Consider the following 20,942-nt stretch of genomic DNA (forward strand, 5'->3'; position numbering starts at 1 on the left):
GGATTTACTTTAGGACATCGTTAATTGCCATTGTTAAACACTCTTAGTGGTTCCTACAAGAGATGTATCTGCTAGAATGCTCTCTTGTCAGCTCCTGGAGAATTCTCCCAGCATCTCTGCCTTGGATGTGAGAAACTCTTCCACAAGAGGACACTCAGAGAAATAAACACATCTTCCTAAAAGAGTATTCTAAGTGCCTCATGCTTATGTACTGTGTCTTGATGCCAGTGACTTGCTTGTCCCCTTCACTGTCCATCTAGCCTGGAACTTGGGAAATATCTGTGGAACACAAGCATGAACCAGAAGATTGCAATCCAACTCTATCAAACACAGATGAAAGCACATCCATTACGTTTTAGTTCACGTCTCCCATCTAATGACTCTGTCATTCAAGCATTTTATTTTATTTTATTGCCAGTCATTCAAGTATTTTAAAGTGATCATTGTAAACTGACACTTCTTTCTAAAATCTCTCCCTTTAGCCTCCTTGAGTCCACAGTGTTCAGTGTTTCAAGGGAAGTTGAATACCAGAATGGTGCATTATAAAATTACAGAAGGCAGGAAAGTTAGAATGAACTTGTGACTTTAAATGAGCATCATTATTCCACAATACTGTGAATTTCCGGAAATTATGTAATCACTTAACCACAATCAAAAAAAAAAAAAAAAAAGAACCTCGGGGAAGGGAGGGAGGGAGGGGATGGTAGGGGGAAAACAATGGAGGGGGTAACAATGTTCAAGAGGAAGTGTACTCATTACCTCACTCATGTAACTGTAACCCTCTGTATAGTATCTTTACAATAAAAAAAAAATAAAATAAAATTACAGAAGGAAATCTCAATGTAATATAAGTGCTAAATTAGGCTATCAGCACACAGAGGTACTACATTTCTCCTTATACAGGAGAAGCATTGTTCTGAAGGTTGCACTCAAGGCCTCATGCTACATTGCTCTACCATTTAAGGCAAGCCCTCCCCATACACACACTTTTTAAGATACTCCTAACAGTATTAGCTCAGCAGGCATCTATGAGGACACCAAACCATCCACTGAAACCACAGGATCAGTGCAGAATTCCATCCATGGACCTCTTATCTAGTTCCTTCTGCCTGATTGCATTTTTGCAACTTGCCATTCTGTTAATATAACCCCAAGGAGGGACAATAGTTTTGCCATTTAACAAGGTTTATGAAATCTCAGAGTTTTGAAGTATAGCTGTGTTCCTACATGAAAAGATGCAATAAGGAAAGAAGGTGTCCATATATTTGTATACCATAACTAATATATGTCATATGTATAATATGTTACATGCATGTATATATAATGCACATGTACTTGTGTGATACACATCTCTAATACTGAAATGGTCACCAAGCCATGATGTGCACAGTGCCCCTTCCTCTAGTTACACTCAGACCTTCAAACAGAAATGTTGAGGCCTTGAGTGCAACCCCCAGAACAATGCTTCTCCTGTATAAGGAGAAGTATAGTATCTCCATGTGCTGATAGCTTAATTTAGTGCTTGTATTACATTAAGATTTCTTTCTGTAATTTTATAATGCACATTTTGGGTTCTAGAAGTTGAATACTGTCAGGTGTAGGTACCAAAATGTTTGCATGCTAGAGTTTAATAATAATAAAAGGATCCACAGGTACTGGAGACAGTTTTGCTTTGTTTTGCAGTGCTGGGGATCAAACCTAGGACCTGCTGCATGCTTGACAAGTGTTTTACCCCAAAGCCTGGATAATATTTAAACACAGAATAAATTATATTTTATATCTTTTATTTCCTTTTCTTCAGCATGTTTAGATTTAGCAAATGATTCTGTCCCAGGAAAATCAAACCACATATCCTGCTGAATTCAGGGTCTCAAGTTCAGCCATTTGTATTGTTTCAAAGAAGGAAAGCAAACAGGCTAGATGTGCCCAATCATAGTATTTTTTTTCCTTAACCATTTTTGGTAATTTGGTTGATGGTTTTTACAGTAATGATCATGAACCCAGGACTTGTACATGCTCACAATTGGTTTAGCTCACAATTTCCTACAAATGTTTGGAATCTAATCATAGTCTCTCTTTTCTCTGAGGAAGGATATTCTGGTTGGCTATTGGTGTTTAGTTGTTTTATTTTTTGTTTTGGTCAGTCATGGGGCTTGAACTCTGGGCCTGGGCGCTGTCCTTCAGCTCTTCAGCTCAAGGCGAGCACTCTGCCACTTGAGCCACAGCGCCACTTCCTATTTTCTGGTTGTTAATTGGAGATAAGAGTCTCACAGACTTTCCTGCTAGGGCTGGCATTGAACCATAATCCTCAGATCTCAGCCTCCTGAGTAGCTAAGATTACAGGCATGAGCCACTGTGGCCTGTCGGCTATTTGTGTTTTAAGGTAGCAGGATTACAGCCAAACTTGTGACTATTCCAGTAATTATTAACTCTATTCTTTGTTGACACTCATATTGAGTACAGAAGGTTCTCGGGTAGGGCTGGGAAGGTGGCTCAGTGGTAGAGCGCTTGCCTTGCATGCCTGAGGCCCTGGGTTCGATTCCTCAGTACCACATAGGCAAAAAGAAAAAAGCCGGAAGTGGTGCTGTGGCTCAAGTGGTAGAGCACTAGCCTTGAGCTGAAGAGCTGAGGGACAGCGCCCAGGCCCAGAGTTCAGGCCCCACGACCGGACCCAAAAAAAAAAAAAGGTTCTCGGGTGTGCTTGCAGTTGTCACAGGATAAAAGTCTCCTTTGTGGAAGTGGCACTGTGGCTCAAGGTGGTAGAGCACTAGCTTTAAGCAAAAGAAGCTCAGGGACAGCACTCAAGCCCCAGGACTGACACCAAAAAAAAAGTCTCCTTTGATAAAATCCCAAAATATTCTTCCCTTTGCTAGTTACACTAAAGGAAAGTCTTCCAGTCTAAAACAAATCCTGAAGGCTGTCACCCTCAATGAAATGGAATATAAAGCCTGGAGGTGCTTCAGGATAGGTTTGTTGCATCAGACAAAGACATATAGCAAGGTTATTTCCTAAGACTCTTAAAGTAATTAGCTGGACAGAGATGCATTGGTTAAGTGAAAATGAGCACATAGGAATAAAAAAACAAATTACCCATTGCCAAGGAGAAGACTGATTATATGAATCTGGGACTCAAGGATAAACACTTGAGGAATGTGAATTTGAGAATTTATAGCCATAGATCCTGCTATATACAATGAGAAAGGCTAGGGGTATCCATAGAAGGGAAGAAAGGCAAGGCAGGGGGCTGAGGGTGTGACAGGCTGGGGGAGGTGCCTGCACTACAGCTCATATTAAAAGACAACTTGCAGCCAGGCACTGGTGGCTCACACCTGTAATCCTAGCTACTCAGGAGGCTGAGATCTGAGGATCATGGTTCAAAGCTAGCCTGGACACGAAAGTCCGTGAGACTCTTATTTCAAATAAACCACCAGAAAACCAGAAGTGGCGCTGTGGCTCAAGTGGTAGAGTGGTCACCTTGAGCTGAAGAGCTCAGGGATAGCGTCCAGGCCAGAGTACAAGACCCACGACTAACAAAATTTTTTTTAACAAGACAACTTGCTAAGTCATCTTCCTTTCTTAGGCGACATGGTGATCTTTTTTTTCTTGCTTGCTTGTTTTCTTTTGTGACAATCTTTCACCTTGTAGGCCAGGCTGGCCATGAATTTGTAGTCTTCCTACTTCTGTCTCTCTAGTGCTGGGATTACAGTATAGCACCACCTTGGTTAAGATATACTTTTTATCTGTGTCATCTGTACTGATTGTTTCATTATTGTTTCCCAATGTATCTTTGGAATCTGATGTCTAAAACCAGATGTGTAACCTTGGGCAAGTCATTTCGCTTGCTGTGCTTAGGTTTCCTCACCTGAAAATTGGAGATATTAAAAGTATTTACCTCTGGGTTTGTAAGAATGAAATTAGTTGATTTATGGAAAGTATCCAGAGCAAAGCCTGAGAAATGAGTATTTTAGAAATAAAGGTAGCCATCATTATCACCATCATCTATCAGGGTTTATTTATGATTATATTCCAGATCATCTCACCTAATTAAAGTTTATTACTAGAAAAGCTATGATTCAGGTACCAGTGGCTCATGCCTGTAATTCTACCTACCAGGGAAGCTGAGATCTGAGGATCGTAGTTTGAAGCCAGTTGGAACAGGAAGTTCTTGAGACTCTTATCTCCAATTAAACACAGACACACACACACACACACACACACGTGGAGCTGTAGTTCAAGTAGTAAGGTGTCATTCTTGAACGAAAAAGCTCAGGGAAAGTTCTTGGGCCCTGAGCTCAAGCCCCCAGTAATCTCTTTGTCTCTGTCTGTCTGTCTCCTTCTGTCCTTCCCTTCTCTCCCTCCCTCTCTCTCTTCCTCTCTTCAACCCCCCCCCCTCTCTCTCTCTCACACACACACACACACACAAAGCTTTGGGACCAGGGTGTCACTCAGGGGAAAAGTATTTATCTCTAGATAACATGCATGAAGCATTGAGTTCCATCCCTGGCAATGCAGAAGGCAAAAAGGGAAAGGAAAAGAAGAGGAAGGGAAGAAGGAAGGTAACTATAGATACGAACAAGGAACTAGTTTGTAAACTGCAAGAAAACCCACAGTTCCAAACATCAAGTCAGGAATGAGCAAAACAGAGAAGAGAACCTACATCTTCTAGCCCCAGTTCTAACAACTGCCTTCCCTTTCATTGACTTACATTTTATCTTTCTTAAAAAGCTTCACTTGGGGGCTGGGAAAGTGGCTCAGTGGTAGAATGCTTGCCTCGCATGCATGAGGCCCTGGGTTCCATTCCTCAGAACCATATAAACAGAAAGATCAGAAGTGGCACTGTGGCTCAAGTGATAGAGCCCTATCTGTCCTTGAGCTGTAATGCTACGGAACAGCGCCCAGGCCGAGTTCAAGCCCCGCCACCGAAAAGAAAAAAAAGGAGGGCTTCACTTGGAGGAAGAGTTCTGCTTTTTTTCTTTCTTTCTTTCTTTTTTCTTTTTTTTTTTGAAGGAGAGTCTTGGCTAGGCTGGTACTTCAAGTAATGTGATTGCTTCTCTCAACCATAGCCGAAGACAAGCCTTCTGGCTCAGGGAGCCAGGTATCTATAGCACTCCATAGGGAGACAGAATAAGAGTGTTCTTTGCTTCCACATAATTAATGCCAAGTAGGTGTGAACCAGGCTTATGCCCTGTGCTGTGGCAGCAATAGAGCACCTCCTGGGATGGCCTCCCACAGGCACAAGATCCCAACAGATCACAAGAACCATGTGCAGAGAAGAATACTGTGCCTCATGAGCCTCCCCATGGTCAAATGATACAAATAATGAACAGTTTCCATGCTTCAGCTGGTTGGACTGGCATCAGCAGCACAAAGAAAGGAACCTATATGCACCTGAAAGTGGTTTAGCCTGGGTGCCCTGATTTGAGAGCTGTTTTAAAAGAGGATGCCTGTGACAAAGGTGCCCCTTTAAGTGACTGGCAAGCTAGCACAGGAAGACTAGAGATATGGGACTTGTGATTCAAATCAAATCAATTCAGTATTTCCAGCCTAGCTCAATTAAGGCAGATTGGGCCTTCTTATATTTTGCTCTTGCAGTCGGAGGAATCTTTCCAAAGGAAAAAGTTACAGCACACATTGCTGTCAGAAAAGCCTGCTTTTATTTTGGAAAGGTATAATACACAGTGACAGTTGGATATGTGCCGATGTGTGTGGGTTCCAGCCCTCACCATTCTCTGCCTGCATACTCTTACATGACAAGCTTAGCCTGTCAAACTCCAATGTGAGTGAAGTTCTTGTGGATATTTATAAAATAGGAAAAAGAATTGTGTCAGCAAGCAACAGTTCTTTTTATATTTCTGGCTTCGCCACAGGATGACTTTTAGATGAAAATTGCTGGCGGCCCATCGATAAACTGAAGATATTTTCACTCATTGCCATAAAATACAGAACCCCAGCAGCAATTGTATCTAGGCTTTTAGTCCGTGTTTTCAGGCCCCCCTGAGAAAATGGAGATTAGCCTGATAAATGACTATAGTCTGATCAGTTAGTGGGTATCTTGCTGGGTTTTAGCCGAGGGGAGCTTGGGTTTTTGTCACGTGAGATCTGGACACAGCCTGTCTTCCTCAGTGGATACATTCCTAGGAAAGCGCTTGTGGACGCCAGCTTTATCAACTTTACAATCAGTGGCTTTTAAAACGGCAAAACGCAGCGAAGGCTAGGTTAGGCCTGGGCAGCTTCCAAAAGCAGCTTCACCTGAAGTCCGGTAAGCTCGCCGGAGTCCCGCCCCCGGCGCTGTCCATCAACAAGCTCGGCGGGCGGCCCCTGAGGCTGTCCATCACGCAAGCCCCGCCCCTGACGCCATCCGATCCGTTGGCCCTCCCCTCCTCCCGGAGCAGGCCCCGCCTCGGCGCCGAGTTCTGACGTAACCATCTGCGCTGCGCGCCGTAGAAGCAGGAAGTGGGACCAAAACAAAGGAGCGGCGACCGGGCGCGGACGTGTTTTTCCTGGTCTCCCTTCCGCGTGCTTCCCGGTCCGAGCCGCCGACCCCACGGAGCTGTCCCGCCATGTCTAACATGGAGAAACACCTGTTCAACCTGAAGTTCGCGGCCAAAGAACTGAGCAGGAGTGCCAAAAAATGCGATAAGGAGGAAAAGGCCGAAAAGGCCAAAATTAAAAAGGCCATCCAGAAGGGCAACATGGAAGTAGCGAGGATACACGCCGAAAATGCCATCCGCCAGAAGAACCAAGCGGTGAATTTCTTGAGAATGAGTGCGCGGGTCGATGCGGTGGCTGCCAGAGTCCAGACCGCGGTGACGATGGGCAAAGTGACCAAGTCGATGGCCGGTGTGGTTAAGTCGATGGATGCGACGCTGAAGACCATGAATCTGGAGAAGATCTCTGCGTTGATGGACAAATTCGAGCACCAGTTCGAGACGCTAGATGTCCAGACGCAGCAAATGGAAGACACGATGAGCAGCACGACGACGCTGACCACTCCCCAGAACCAAGTAGATATGCTGCTCCAGGAAATGGCAGACGAGGCGGGCCTCGACCTCAACATGGAGCTGCCGCAAGGCCAGACGGGCTCCGTGGGCACGAGCGTGGCTTCGGCCGAGCAGGATGAACTCTCCCAGAGACTGGCCCGCCTTCGGGATCAAGTGTGATGGCGCTGAGCTTTCCTTCTGAATGCTCTCCAGAGATACTATACCCTAGAAGCATGCCGAAACGCCCTTCTTCCTGCCTTCGGGTTTACGGCTCTCCACATACGTTAAGAAATTCCTCCAGTCTCTCTCCACTCTTAACTGGATTTTAAAGTTCCATATAGCTTGTGATGATGTGTATTTTTATAGCTGCCTTTTAAAAAGAACTAGTTAATTTGCTCTATAGGAATCGCGAAAATTCGGACAGAACTCTCTAGTCCTCATGTATTCAGTTTTCCATTTAGTACCAGATTGAAGTTTTATTTTAATGTGGTTGATACATGAATGTTACAGGCGGTGCATAAAAATTAAAGGGGAGTGATTACTTATTTTGGTTACAAGACTACACTTTGTTCAACTTATTCAGTGGGCCGGTGTGCACATTCTTTTTGGTTTTACTATCAAGACTGTAATTGACTATTAATTTATTCTCGTAAATTATACTAAAATTACCTTAGAAGATTTTTGTATAATATTCTCTTGTTTACATTGTGTAAACTCATGATTATGGAGTTTGTGTAAGTGGGAAAATGCCACATAATTTCATTTATCAGAAAAATTAAATCTGTCCAGTTATCTTTTCTGTTTACCAAATAGTTTTTATGAAGAGTTAGTAAGTTTAACATTTAACAATTCCTAATTTTCCTATGGCAACACTTCATCAGAACTGATGTTAATTAGTATGGCAGTTAAATTACACACCTAACATTGCCAAAGAACTGTTGATTCGTTCGGGGAAACCCTGTGACTACATGCTTACAGGTTTTGTTTTAACAACCAAAAATAGAAATAAAATTAGAACTGTATTTTAAGTTCTAATTATTTGCATTTATCATTTTGTCTTAAACCAGCAAAACTCAAAAATGTAGCTTGGAATGTTTTAGCCAGCCAGGATGATCAAAAGGGTTTGGAATTGAAGGCAAGGATAGGCTGAAGGCCAGCTGTACCACTACCCTCCTCAGGAACTGCAGCTCCCAGTGTATTCTCTGGCTGAATTTTGAGGCCAAAGTCACCACTTTTCATAACCTCAAAACATAGAGAACAGTGACTTTGTTTTATTTGGCAAGTGTTGGGGAGTTTTTTGGGTTTTTTTGTGTGTGTGTTTTTCAATTCTCACTTTGTTTCCATAGAAGTTTTCTCCATAAGAGAATGCCAGTGTTTTAGGAAATCTTCCAAGCTCTTGCAAAGATTCATCATTTTAACATGCTTTCCAGTGTTTAAAAAAAAAAAACTAGAGGTGAATGTAGATGAGTACTGACCTTCGTGTTGTAGAGTGTTCTCTTCTTCTTGGTGGGAGGGTTCTGGGTATTCATGTCTCCTGTGAGGGACTTAGTTAATTGCCCAGCGTCTTCTCTTATGTAGGGCCCGATAGCAGGTCACTTGTGGTACCATCCACACAGTTGTGCAGAGGCATCTGTGTGAGAGCAGCATGTCTTGACCTCCCTTTAGTCTGGAAAAACTTGGCTATTTGCAGTTTCCAAAGTAGCTCCGTGTTGAATTCTTTGATAAATTAAAAACCCTTTTATACTGCTGATATTCCCATCAAAATATATTTTGTGAGATTAAACAATGCTGTATATGCTTTAACTTTCCTAAAATATGTTCATTTCATAATAAATGTACATTTCTATGGATCATAAATATTTTCAAAAACACTAAGGCCTATGAATTATTTTCTTTTGGAACTGATGCAGATTTGAAGTATAAATCACAGAAATTTGCTAGCTAATTTTTAAACTGCATGTTATTAATTAGATATTTAAGGATTGGAGGCGTGCTTACTGGTAGAGCACGCCCTGAGTTGCACCTCTAAAACCACTACTGCCACCTCAAAAAAAAGGAGGGGGGGTGAGATTAAAAAGTACTTAGAAGCCTGGCACCAGTGGCTCATATCTGTACATCCTAGCTACTTAGGAGGCTAGGATCTGAGGACCCAACTTGAAGCCATCCAGGGCAGGAAAAGGTGTGAAATTCTTTTTTTGTTGTTTTGTTTTGCTTTGTTTGGATCCAGTCGTGGGGCCTGAACTATTGGCCTTGGTGCTGCCCCCAGCTCTTCAGCTCAAGGCTAGTGCTCTAACACTTGAGCCACAGCGCCACTTCTGGCCTTTTTCTTTTTTTCTTTTCTTTTCTTTCTTTTTTTTTTTTTTTTTTTTTGCTTATGTGGTGCTAAGGAATTGAACCCAGGGCCTCAGGCATGCAAGGCAAGTGCTCTACCACTGAGCCACCTTCCCAGCCCAGGTGTGAAATTCTTATCTCCTATGAACCACCAAAAGCTAGAAGTGGAGCTGTGGTTCAAGTGGTAGAACACCAGCCTTGAATGAAAAAAGTTAAGAAACAGCCCAGCCCCAGCACAGACACACAGACACATAAAGAAGTGTGAAAGGAGAATTCCAGGTGATTTGGTTTCGAGAACATGGTATTCTTTATACTTGTTCTCCTTCTTGCCATTTACATTCTTCATTCCCATGGCATTTTCTTCCATGTTTCTAAAAGTCTTCTGTCTTTACTATGATTCTTTTTTTTTTTATTGTGAAAATGCCGTACAAAGGAGTAACAATTACGTGGGCAAGATGAGTACATTTCTTATCAAGCATTGTTGCCTTCTTTGTTTCCCCTTCCCATCTTCCCCCTCCTCCCCCCCAAAGTTGTAAAGTTTGTTTTTCCACATAACGACTTGTAATCTCATTGTTGCAATGGGTCCACCTGTATCCCTATTAAAATGGTTTGTTTTTGCCCTTCCCCTCCACAAATTATACCAACATCAAATATAATGAAAGCAGGGATTATATCATGGGGGAGGGACATACAAAGCAACAAAGAAATCATCTTATAAATATGTTAGAAACAATTACAAGAAAGAAAAAACATTTGAATACTTACCTTGGGGTTCATTTCACCTAACATCAACTTATCTGACCTTTTCTGCTTGTCTCAGACATATACTAGTTATTGCAAATAAGGGAAACCAAACCATAGGACCTATGTTTCTTTGGGCCTGGCTCACTTCACTTAATATAATTTTTTTCAAGTCTTTCCATTTCCTAACAAATGGGGCAATGTCATTCTTTCTGATAGAGGCATAGAATTCCATTGTGTATATATACCACATTTTCTTGATCCATTCATCTCCTGAGGGGCACCTGGGTCGGTTCCATAACTATGATTGTTTCTTTTTAACAACCGGTTCTTGTATGAGGAAAAAAACTTACCCAAACTAAAGACAGATAAAAGTTACAAAAGAACCCAGTTCTAGTGAGCCAGAGAAGTAGTGAATCTTCCATGCTACTACTAGTCCTGCTTTTGGTCTTTGTTTCTTTTTGTTGTTACTGGGGTTTGAACTCAGGCACTCTACCAGCCCTGGTCTCTACAGCTCTGACAGGTATGTTGCTTACATGCAAGCACTTGGGAAGATGAGGCAGGAAAATCAGGAATCCTAGGCCAACCTAGCCTACATTTATCTCAAAAATAATAAAGCATAATTTCTAAGCTAGGTTTAAAAGTAATGGTGAAAAATAAAGTAGACTGATACACAAACAACTCTCCACTTTTAGCAGGGACCCAGGTTGGACAGCTCTAACTAGAGCTGTCCTTTTCTGTTGTGTTTAATTTCAAAAAGACCACCTAAGATTAGCGCTGTAAATGACATAGCAATTGGGCAGCCAGCTAATCACTAAAAGAAGGAACTTGTCTGCAGTACACACAACACCCTGTAGAGGATGTATCTGAAGCCAAAATCCAAAAAGTAAGGCAAATCCATGAGACTCCTCTCCAATTAGACAGCAAAAAAGCCAGAAATGGAGCTGTGGCTCAAGTTGTAGAGCACCACCTTTTTTTTTTTTTTTGGTAGGGCCTGAACTCTGGGCCTGGGCACTGTCCCTCACCTATTCAGCTCAAGGCTTGAGCTCTGCCACATGAGCCCTAGCACCACTTCCAGCTTTTTCTGCTTATGTGGTGCTGAGGAATCAAACCCAGGGCCTCATGCATGCAAGGCAACCACTCTACCACTGAGCCACCTTCCCAGCCCAGAGCACCAGCTTTGAGTGAAATAGCTGAGCAAGAATGAAAGGCCCTGATTTCAAGCCCCAATACTGTTGTTTTAAATCAACTGTTTAATGTTAGCAAACTGCCTGCCTGGTTCCCTCAAGTTCATTTTTCTATAGGACCATGCAGAGTCTTTCTGTCTGGATTCCTGGGCCTGGTGTGGTACTTGCACAGTGGGCTCCTGGACTGAATGCTATCTGGTGATTACAGACACAGGTAACGCCAGAGCAGCAGGCCTGGGCCAGAGCCGTGTTATAAATACCAGTCACTGTTCTTTGGGGTCTGTATAATGTCTGTTACCCAAATGTGAAGCCAAACAAGTTCTTGGTGTTGGTTCAAGACAAGTAAAACACAACAACTAGGCCAAAATTTATCAGGCATTGGGTAGAAATGCTTTCTTTCTTTCTTTTTTTTTTTTAATGATATAATTAGATTTTTATTTCAAGGTTTGAGGAAAATATGGAATATCTCATTTTTCTTTCACAAAAGTGAACTTTGTAATAGTTTTTTTTTTTGTTTTTTGTTTTTTTTTTTAATTTTATTTTATTTGAGAACATACTGTACAGAGGGGTTACAATTACATGGGCAGGATAATGCATACATTTCTTACCAAGCATTGCAGCCTCCTCCTTTGTTTACCCTTCACCTCCCTTCCCAGCCTCCCCCCTCCCCCCCACCCAATCATACCCCCCTCCCCCCCCCCACACCGACATTGTAAAGCTGGTTTTGACATGACATTTTGTACTTCTCATTGTTGCAACAGGTCCACCTGAATCCTTAAACGACTTGTTTGTCCCCATCTCCTCCACATGTTATACTGACATCAAATATAGTGAAAGCGGGGGTTACACTGTGGGGGAGGGACATACAAAGCAACCAAGAAATAATCTTATAAATGCGTTAGAAACACATGCATGAAAGAAACAAAAACATTAAAATACATATTTAAGGGTTCGTTTTCCTAACATCACATTATCTGACCTTTTCCGCTTGACTCATACCTATACTAGATATTGCAAATAAGGGAAACCATGGGACCTATGTTTCTTTGGGCCTGGCTTACTTCACTTAATATAATTTTTTCCAAGCCTTTCCATTTCCTAACAAATGGGGCAATGTCATTCTTTCTGATGGAGGCATAGAATTCCATTGTGTATATATACCACATTTTCTTGATCCATTCATCTACTGAGGGGCATCTGGGTTGGTTCCATATCTTAGCTATGGTAAATAATGCTGCAATAAACATAGTTGTGCTGGTAGCTTTAGTGTGGTCTTTTTTGTAAACATTAGGGTAAATGCCCAAAAGTGGGATTGCTGGGTCATAGGGGAGTTCTATGTGAAGTCTTTTGAGGAACCTCTATACTGCTTTCCAAAGTGGTTGAACAAGTTTACATTCCCACCAACAATGAAGTAAGGTTCCTTTCTGTCCACATCCCCTCCAGCATCTGTTGTTGTTAGAGTTCTTGATTTTTGCTGTTCTAACTGGAGTGAGGTGATATCTCAATGTTGTTTTGATTTGCATTTCTTTTATGGCTAGGGATGTTGAACATTTCTTCATGTGTCTATTGGCCATCCTTCTTTCTTCTTCAGAGAAGCTTCTCTTTAAGTCTTTCGCCCACTTATTTATTGGGCAGTTGTTTCTTTGAGGATTTGTTGTTGGGTGGTTTAATTATTTGAGTTCCAAGTATATTTTAGATATGAGACCCTTGTCCATTGTATGGCTAGTAAAGATCTTCTCCCAATCCGTGGGCTTTCTATTGATCTTGCTAGCTATGTCCTTTGCCCTGCAGAAGCTCTGCAACCTTATGCAATCCCATTTGTCCAACCTTTCTTTGATTTGTTGTGTTTCCGGGTCTCTATTCAGAAAATTTCAGCCTGAGCCAAGGAGACCTAGGGTTTCTCGTATTCCATCCTGTAATGTTTTCAGAGTGTCTGCTTTGAGTTCAAGGTCTTTGATCCATTTGGAGTTGATTCTGGTGCAGGGTGATATATAAGGATCTAGCTTTAGTTTTCTACATGTAGTTAACCAATTTTGCCAGCACCATTTACTGAAGAGGCTGTCTTTCTTCCATTCTATTGTTTTAGCTCCCTTATTGAAGATTAGATGGCTATAGGTCTGTAGGTTCATTTCTGGGTTTTCAATTCTATTCCATTGGTCCTGAGGTCTGTTCTTATGCCAATACCAAGCTGTTTTGATTACTATGGCTTTATAGTAGAGTTTGAAATTTGGTATTGATATTCCTCCAGCAGTGTTCTTTCCGTTGAGGAGCGTTTTTGCTATTCGGGGTCTTTTATTGTTCCATATGAATTTTTGGATTGCCTCTTCTATTTCCTTGAAGAATGAGGGTGGAATTTTGATAGGTATTGCGTTGAATTTGTAGATAGGCTTGGGAAGTATTGCCATTTTCACGATGTTAATCTTTCCAATCCAGGAGCATGGGAGGTTTTGCCATTTTTTAAGTTCTGTGTTGATTTCCTTTTTCAAGATTTTAAAGTTTTCATCATAGAGGTCCTTCACTTCTTTAGTTAAGTTAATTCCTAGGTATTTTATTTTTTGTGGGGCTATTACAAATGGAGTTGCTTTCCTAATGGTAGAAATACTTTCTAGAGATTTAAAAACTGTTTCTGTGTGAGGTGTTGGTGGTTCACACCTGTAATCCTATGTACTCAGGAAGCTGAGATGAGAGGATAGCAGTTTGAAGTCTGCCTGGATAGAAAAGTCCATGAGACCCTTATCTCCAGTTGATCAGCAAAAAGCTGGAAGTGAAACTGTGGCTCAAGTAGTAGAGCATTAGCCTGGAGTGAAAAAGTGAAGAGAGGGGTGACATTATCCAAAAAGAAACATACTCCTTACCTCAATGGTAACCCCTCTGTACATCACCTTTATAATAACAACTTTTAAAAATTAGTAAGAAAGAAAAGAAAAAGCTAAGGGAGGATGAGAGGCCTTGAGTTCAAGTCCTAGTATCAGCACCTGCGCCTGCGAGCACACACACAGCTCTGCCCTTATAAGCCATTGACACATGCAGGTTAAAAAAATTGAAATGGGGGCTGGGAAGGTGGCTCAGTGGTAAAGCGCTTTCCTTGCATGCTTGAGGCCCTGGGTTCGATTCCTCAGCACCACATAAGCAAAAAAAGAAAAAAGCCAGAAGTGGCGCTGTGACTCAAGTGGTAGAGCGCTAGCCTTGAGCTGAAGAGCTGAGGGACAGTGCTCAGGCCCAGAGTTCAGGCCCCACGACCGGACAAAAAAAAAAAAATTGAAATGAACACCTAAAAGTAGCACAGACCAGGCATAGTGTTGCATACCTGTACTCCCATCTACTTAGGAAGATGGCTGACCAGGGCAACTTGCCAAAGTCTAATCTCAAAAAGAATGATGTCAGATTTTTGGCTGATAGCACACCCTTCTACAAATTTTGCTTTGTGGAGGCAATTCTTTATTTTCATGTTTATCATAGTGACTCCACTGGAGTCACAGTGGATCTTGGAGAGCATATTTATAATGATTTTAGGGTAACCATCCAGTATCTTTCCATCCAAGAGAAGTACTGGGAGCCCTTAGCCCTAAGGAAATGTGCTCCTCTGCCTTGTTGCAGAAGCCCTGGGTATTCGGCAACCAGTGCTATATGGAGTGGAATCCATCCCAGGCCTGAATTCTCTCAACAACACAGGGAAAGGGGGTTCCCAGCAAGTACTTCAGCAACAAGCAATTTCTTGCATAACCGAAGGCAAAAAACACCAAAACCATTGACTAGTAAAGTATTCCTTGGTGTTGGGGAGATTGGGCATCTAAGTTTGCAAGACATCTCCAAGTTCCAGTTGTGCAAGTAATCTCCAGTAGGGGGTGTTGAGCACAACAAACCTCCAATAAGGGGGTTGGGTGCACAGGCCTTGGGAGACTGGGCATGCATCTTGCAAGACAAGACATCTCCAGGTTCTAGTTGTACAAGAAACCTCCAGTAAGGGGGATTGAATACAACAGGACTACACAAGAAATCTCCAGTAGGGATGGTTGAATACAACCAGGGTGTACGAGAAATCTCCATTAATAAAGGGTGTTGAGTGCATCAGAAAACTGGGACACAGAAACCTGAGGAGAAAATGGAAATAAAATTTTAGGCCTAGGGAAACAAAGGCAGAGCTAAGGAGGCTCCTGTGGATGTTCCCTTCCTAGTCCACTGTGGGGGAAAAAAGTTAAATTTAGCATGCTAGTATAAAGTTCTCTATCATTGTCTTAATACTCTGTTCTTAGTAGAGGTCTGTTTGTTGTTGGCATCTTTATGATTGCCAGTCTGCCATGCATGTGTATTTGTGTAAATTTCCAAGTTGACTATAAAAAAAAGAGAAAAGAATGGTATGGTTGATGTACTTTATGTACTTTTTAACCTTAGCTTTGAAGGAGAGAGATCACAGTGAAAGGCAGTGCTCGGTGTTAATCAGATAGTGATACAGTAAATACCAGGAGGAAGGCATTCCTGGGTGTCCATGGCAGTTAGAACTGGTGTCTTGTAGCAGGTAGGGTTTAATCTCATCTCAAATGAAGAGTAGGAATAACACAGGGTGAACATGAAGATTGGTGCAGACTCGACAGATTGCACAGGGTTCAGAACTGCAAGAATTGTCCTGAACTGTGGTCCAGGTACAGATATCTGAGCAGAAAACAGAATAGAGCAGGGAAGGCTGCAAGGAAAGCCAGAACATACCCCATACTGGTCTGCTGTCACCACTGATCAGCCCCCCTGGGACCTCCTTCTGATGCCCAGTGATCTGGTGTGTAAAATCAAAGCATGTGCTGCTGGTTGTGAGAACCTTTTAAGAAGCATGGCTTCCACCCCTGGCTGTGATCAGAACTACTGGCACTTCCCTACATCAATATTTTGTATCTTACAAGTATCAAGAATTAAATTTCAGCCAGGCACTAGTGGCTCACACTTGTAATCCTAGCTACTCAGGAGGCTGAGATGTGAGGATCGAGGTTCATAGTCAGCCCAGGCAGGAAAGTCGGTGAGACTCTGATCACCAATTAGCCACCAGAAAACCAGAAGTGGCACTGTGGCTCAAGTGGTAGAGCACTAGCCTTGAGCTGAAGAGCTGAGGGTCAGCACTCAGACCCAGAGTTTAAGCCCCACGACCGACCAAAAAAAAAAAAAAATCTCAGGAACATGCAATAGAAAACTTATTTGCCTTGATAAAATTTCAATTGGTCTATTTTTTTCTCAAATCACTTAAACCAGACTCTGGTGGCTCATACCTGTAATCTTAGCTATTTAGAAAGCTAAAATTTGAGGATTAAGATTCAAAGCCATCTCTGGAAAACAAACCCATGAGACTCTTACTTCCAATTAACCAGCAAAAAGCTGGAAATGGAGCTGTGGCTCAAGTTAAAAATAACCATCAAAATAGCTAAGCAAGAAGGCAAGGCCTTGAGTTCAAGCCCTAATACTGCCACACACACAAGTGGGGTTCAGTACCTAACTACCAACTGTGAGGCCCTGAGTTCAAAAGAAAAGGAAGAAGTTATTTAAAATATATGGTAAAGACATTTAATTGGGTTTTTCTCAATTTCAGTGCTGTAATTAGAACAGTATTTCACAGACTAGTTTTCATTTTTCATGATTGCCCTTGCATCATACAGCGGCCATCTCCCTGACCATAACTGAGCTATAGAGAACTCAAAAGAACAAGTTTCAAGCTATTCTAGGGTGAAAGCAAACAACAGAGGAAACATGATCAGTGATTGGTAGCTATTGGGAGAGGAAATGGTTGTCTGTGCTTTTTCTTTTGTTCTTGTTTTTTGTGGAGTTTTTTGCTGTATCAAACAGGGATGAGAATAAAAACATTTCTGCAAACATGTATCTTCAGTTGTAGCAGGAAATAATGAAAAAGTTGAAACAAGATGGCCCTTCAACTACTTTTCTATAGAGGGTTTTTAACAGTTGCAATTTGCTAGAGTTTTATAACTCTGAATACAATATTGGAGCTGAATAGTTTGCCAGAGATATTCTTAAGATTTGCTTACTTTTTCTGTTTTGTATTTTGTTGGGTTGGTTGTTGGTTGCATTTTGTTTGTTTTTATTTTTTTTTTTTTTTTGCAGGTGCTGGGGTTTGAACTCAGAGCTTGAGCACTTTCTCTTAGCTTTTTCACTCAAGGCTGACACTCTGCTATTTGACCCATACCTCCACTTCAAGCTTTTTGGTGGTTAATTGTTGGATTTGTCTCACCAGGCTCTCTTCAAACTGCAGTTCTCAAATCTCAGCCTCCTGAGTAGCTAGTCTTATAAGCGGGAGTTACTGGCACCAAGCTTGCTTAATTTTTCTAAATAGTATGTGGCAGCATAATTAAGGAGACAGTGTTATAACCCCTCAAAATGTATTTTATGTGCTCAAGTTCTGAGTATGACCTGGAAGATCCTTTTAAAATTCATCTCTATGTAATAATTCTAGGAGGACCTAGAATACCCATAAGGAATTGGGTGGGGGGAGGCTAACACCTTTGCTACTTCACCTTTGCCTTTGTCCTTAGCATGTCTGAGCCATGCATCATTAATAGCATCAGAAAGGTTCCCACCTCCCTCCCACTACTTCCTCTGGAAGGCAGTGTTTAATTACATCTTTCAGGAACCTTAGATGTACTTTTTGTTACCATATTTCATTCTTCCTACTTACATAGTTATTATCCTGTGAACAAATTCACCCACCTATCTCTAGCTACTCTATGCTCATCCCAGTTTAAATTGGTTACTTCCTAAACTCTAAAGCCACAAACTTTGATTTCATCTCAAGCTCCTTCCAGCCCTTCTGGTTGGAGCTGCTTCCTTTCAGAGTCACATGCTCATCACTCTGCCAGGTCAGGAGGACAGAACATGTCTGAATCAAATGATCAAGGCACAAGAGGCATGTGGGAGGAATACGATTGTCTGGAATACAATCTAGTCTCTGTCCTCTCTAGGGATGACATTTTTCTCACTTTATCATAGACTCCAAAGTCTCTTTGCTCTATTCTTTTTCAAGGATCAAGAACTTGGAATAAGCCAGATGCTAGTAGCCCACATCTGTAATCCTAGCTGCTCAGGAGGCTGAAATCTAAGAATGGTGGTTCAAAGCCTCCTTTGTTCTTCCAGCTGACATACCTTATTCCCATTCCTGACCAGCAAGGTCCAGTTGTCCCTACCATTTCTGTCCCTCTGGCAGGCCACTCCTAATACTGGTAGATCCGGTCCTTCTCCTTTGTACATTCTGCTCATTTCTCATCTACAGCTAGGGCTCCCTAATTGCAACTGAGCTGCACCTAGGGGTGCGTGGGTAGATGCTGCCAAAATGTCACTGCAGTACCAACAGGGACTGTCACTAGCTTCTCAGAGGGAAGTTGCTGAGCCAGGCACTGGTGGCTCATGCCTGAAATCCTAGCTACTCAGGAAGCTGAGATCTGAGGATCACAGTTCTATGAGAATCTTATCTCCCAGTTACCTACCAAAAATCTAGAGGTGGAGCTGTGGTAGAGCACTGGCCTTAGTTCAAGCCCCAGGACCAGCGGGCACAGAGACAGACAGACAGAGACAGAGGAAAGAGGAAAGGAGAAGAGAAGAGGAGAGGAGGGAAGGGAAGGGAAAGGAAGGGAGATGAGTTGAGATGGCAAGGGAAACTAAGTGGTTGTTCTGTTTCTTTAGCCAAGTGTTGGTTCATAAAAATGACCTGTTTGTTTCTGTAAAAGAGGGAACAGGACTTGCAGCTGACCTCTTACACATCTACCCAGGGCTCTAAAAGGTGACAAGCAAAGGCAGTTTCACAAGACAAAATGCCCAAGTGCACATGACTTAGAGAACATGCTGTCACCTTACCACAAATACCAAGGGACAGTTCTGACTGCCCAGGATTGACAGAAAGGTCATCGGCACTCACCTATTTACCTGCATCTCTCTGGGCCAGAGACTTCCCTTTCAATACTTTAGTGCCCACCTGGCCTAGCCACAGAGCAGGGGTTGCTCAGACCTGCCCTGGTTCCTTGCTCTCTCTCCAGAAGCCCCTATTCTTCCTTCAGAGATGGGTTCTGTCAACCAGTCCCTGAACTCTTCAGTAAGTGCTCTGTGAACCAGCAGAGACAGGCCACCCAGAGATGCCCACGGAGATGGCCAGGTGATGCTTGGGACAGGTGTCCACCTCTGTGAGGAGGAGGCAGAGGCAGCCTGTGACCCTACATGACAAGGATTTGACGCAAGGGCCATGTCAGGTCACCTGGCACAATCCCTGACACAAAATTTCAGTCATTAGCACACACATCCTCACACAGCCACAAGCATACACACAAACACACATTCACAAATATGCACACATACCGCTACACAAGCTCACATTCGTAAACTTTTATAGTCACACACAATTAAAGGAAAATTTGTGCAAGGCCCTGAGTTCAAGCCCCAGTACCATCACCAAAATAATAACAATCATAATAATAATAATATAAATTTAAATAAATACCTATCTGGTTCTTCCTTTTTTCTGTTCTATTTCCTTCCTTCTTTCTCATCTTCTTTTTTGTTGTTGTTGTTGTGAGTCGTGGGGCTTGAACTCTGGGCCTGGGCGCTGTCCCTCAGCTCTCTTCTGCTCAAGGCTAGTGCTCTACCACTTGAGCCACAGCATCACTTCCAGTTTTCTGGTAGTTTATAGGAGATCAGTCTCACAGACTTTCCTGCTCAGGCTGGCTTTGAACCATGATCCTCAGATCTCAGCCTCCTGAGTAGCTAGGATTCAAGGCATGAGCCACCAGTACCCGGCTGCTCCTCCTCCTCCCCCTCCTCCTCCACCACCTCCACCACTACCACCGATACTACCTCCTTCTCCTCCTCTAATACTACCTCCTCCTCATCATCATCCTCTTCTTCTTTCTCCTCCTCTTCCACTTTCACTGCTGCCACTTGCTCCTCCTCCTCCCCTTCCTCCTCTTTCTCCTCCTCTTCATCCTTCTTCCTTTTGGCAACAGTACACTTTGAATTCAAGGCCTGGCACTTGCAGGGTAGGAGCTCTACCACTTGAGCCACACCCCAGAGCCCCTCTTTTGCACCAATTATTTTTCTTTCTTCTTTATTTCTCTTGTGCCAGTACAAGGGCTTAAACTCAAAACTTAAGCACTGTCCTTTAGCTTTTTCTCTCAAGGCTAGCATTCTACCAGCTTTTTTTGGTGATTCATCGAAGAATCTCACAAACTTTTCTGCCACGGCTTGCTTTGATCCATGATCCTCAGATCTCAGCCTCTTGAGCAGTTAGGAATACAGGTATGAGCCATCAGTACCTGGCCTGCATTGGTTATTTTCTAGACTTTTTGCCCAGGCCAGCCTAGGCTGTGATCCTCCTACTTGTGCTTCCCTGCGTTGCTGGGAATGACAGGCTCACACCAGTGTGTCCAGCCATTGTGTTTCCTTTGTATCTGGAATAACAGGTCTGGGCAACTTCACGGAGCCATTGACTGAGATGGCTCTAAAGGAACTATATGCTTGCCCTCACCTCTTAACTGCAATCCCCTGATCTCTGCTTCCCAAGTAGCTAGGATTACAAGCTTGAGCCATTGGGGCCTAACTTCTTTTTTAACTTATATTGCAAAATCTTCTACAGTTTGGCCTTAAAGTAAGGCTCCACGTCCCTCCTTGTTTCCAAGTATCTGCCACCCTCAACCTTACAGGACACACAGGAAGGAAGAAGACAGAAATG

At 42.6% G+C, this 20,942-nt stretch overlaps 2 protein-coding genes across 3 annotated transcripts in view; both read left to right on the forward strand.

Moving 5' to 3' along the window:
• Nucleotides 1–20,942, forward strand: part of Gnal (G protein subunit alpha L) — a 147,866-nt gene that overhangs the window by 107,955 nt on the left and 18,969 nt on the right. The gene's annotated exons all lie outside the window — the stretch shown is intronic.
• Nucleotides 6,445–8,851, forward strand: Chmp1b (charged multivesicular body protein 1B). The gene has a single exon (XM_042683660.1). It carries the CDS (start codon nucleotides 6,561–6,563, stop codon nucleotides 7,158–7,160), a length of 600 nt encoding a protein of 199 aa, XP_042539594.1. The 5' UTR covers nucleotides 6,445–6,560; the 3' UTR covers nucleotides 7,161–8,851.

Source organism: Dipodomys spectabilis, unplaced genomic scaffold (genome assembly GCF_019054845.1).
Source record: "Dipodomys spectabilis isolate Male_0828 unplaced genomic scaffold, ASM1905484v1 ptg000083l, whole genome shotgun sequence".
Lineage (NCBI taxonomy): Eukaryota > Metazoa > Chordata > Mammalia > Rodentia > Heteromyidae > Dipodomys > Dipodomys spectabilis.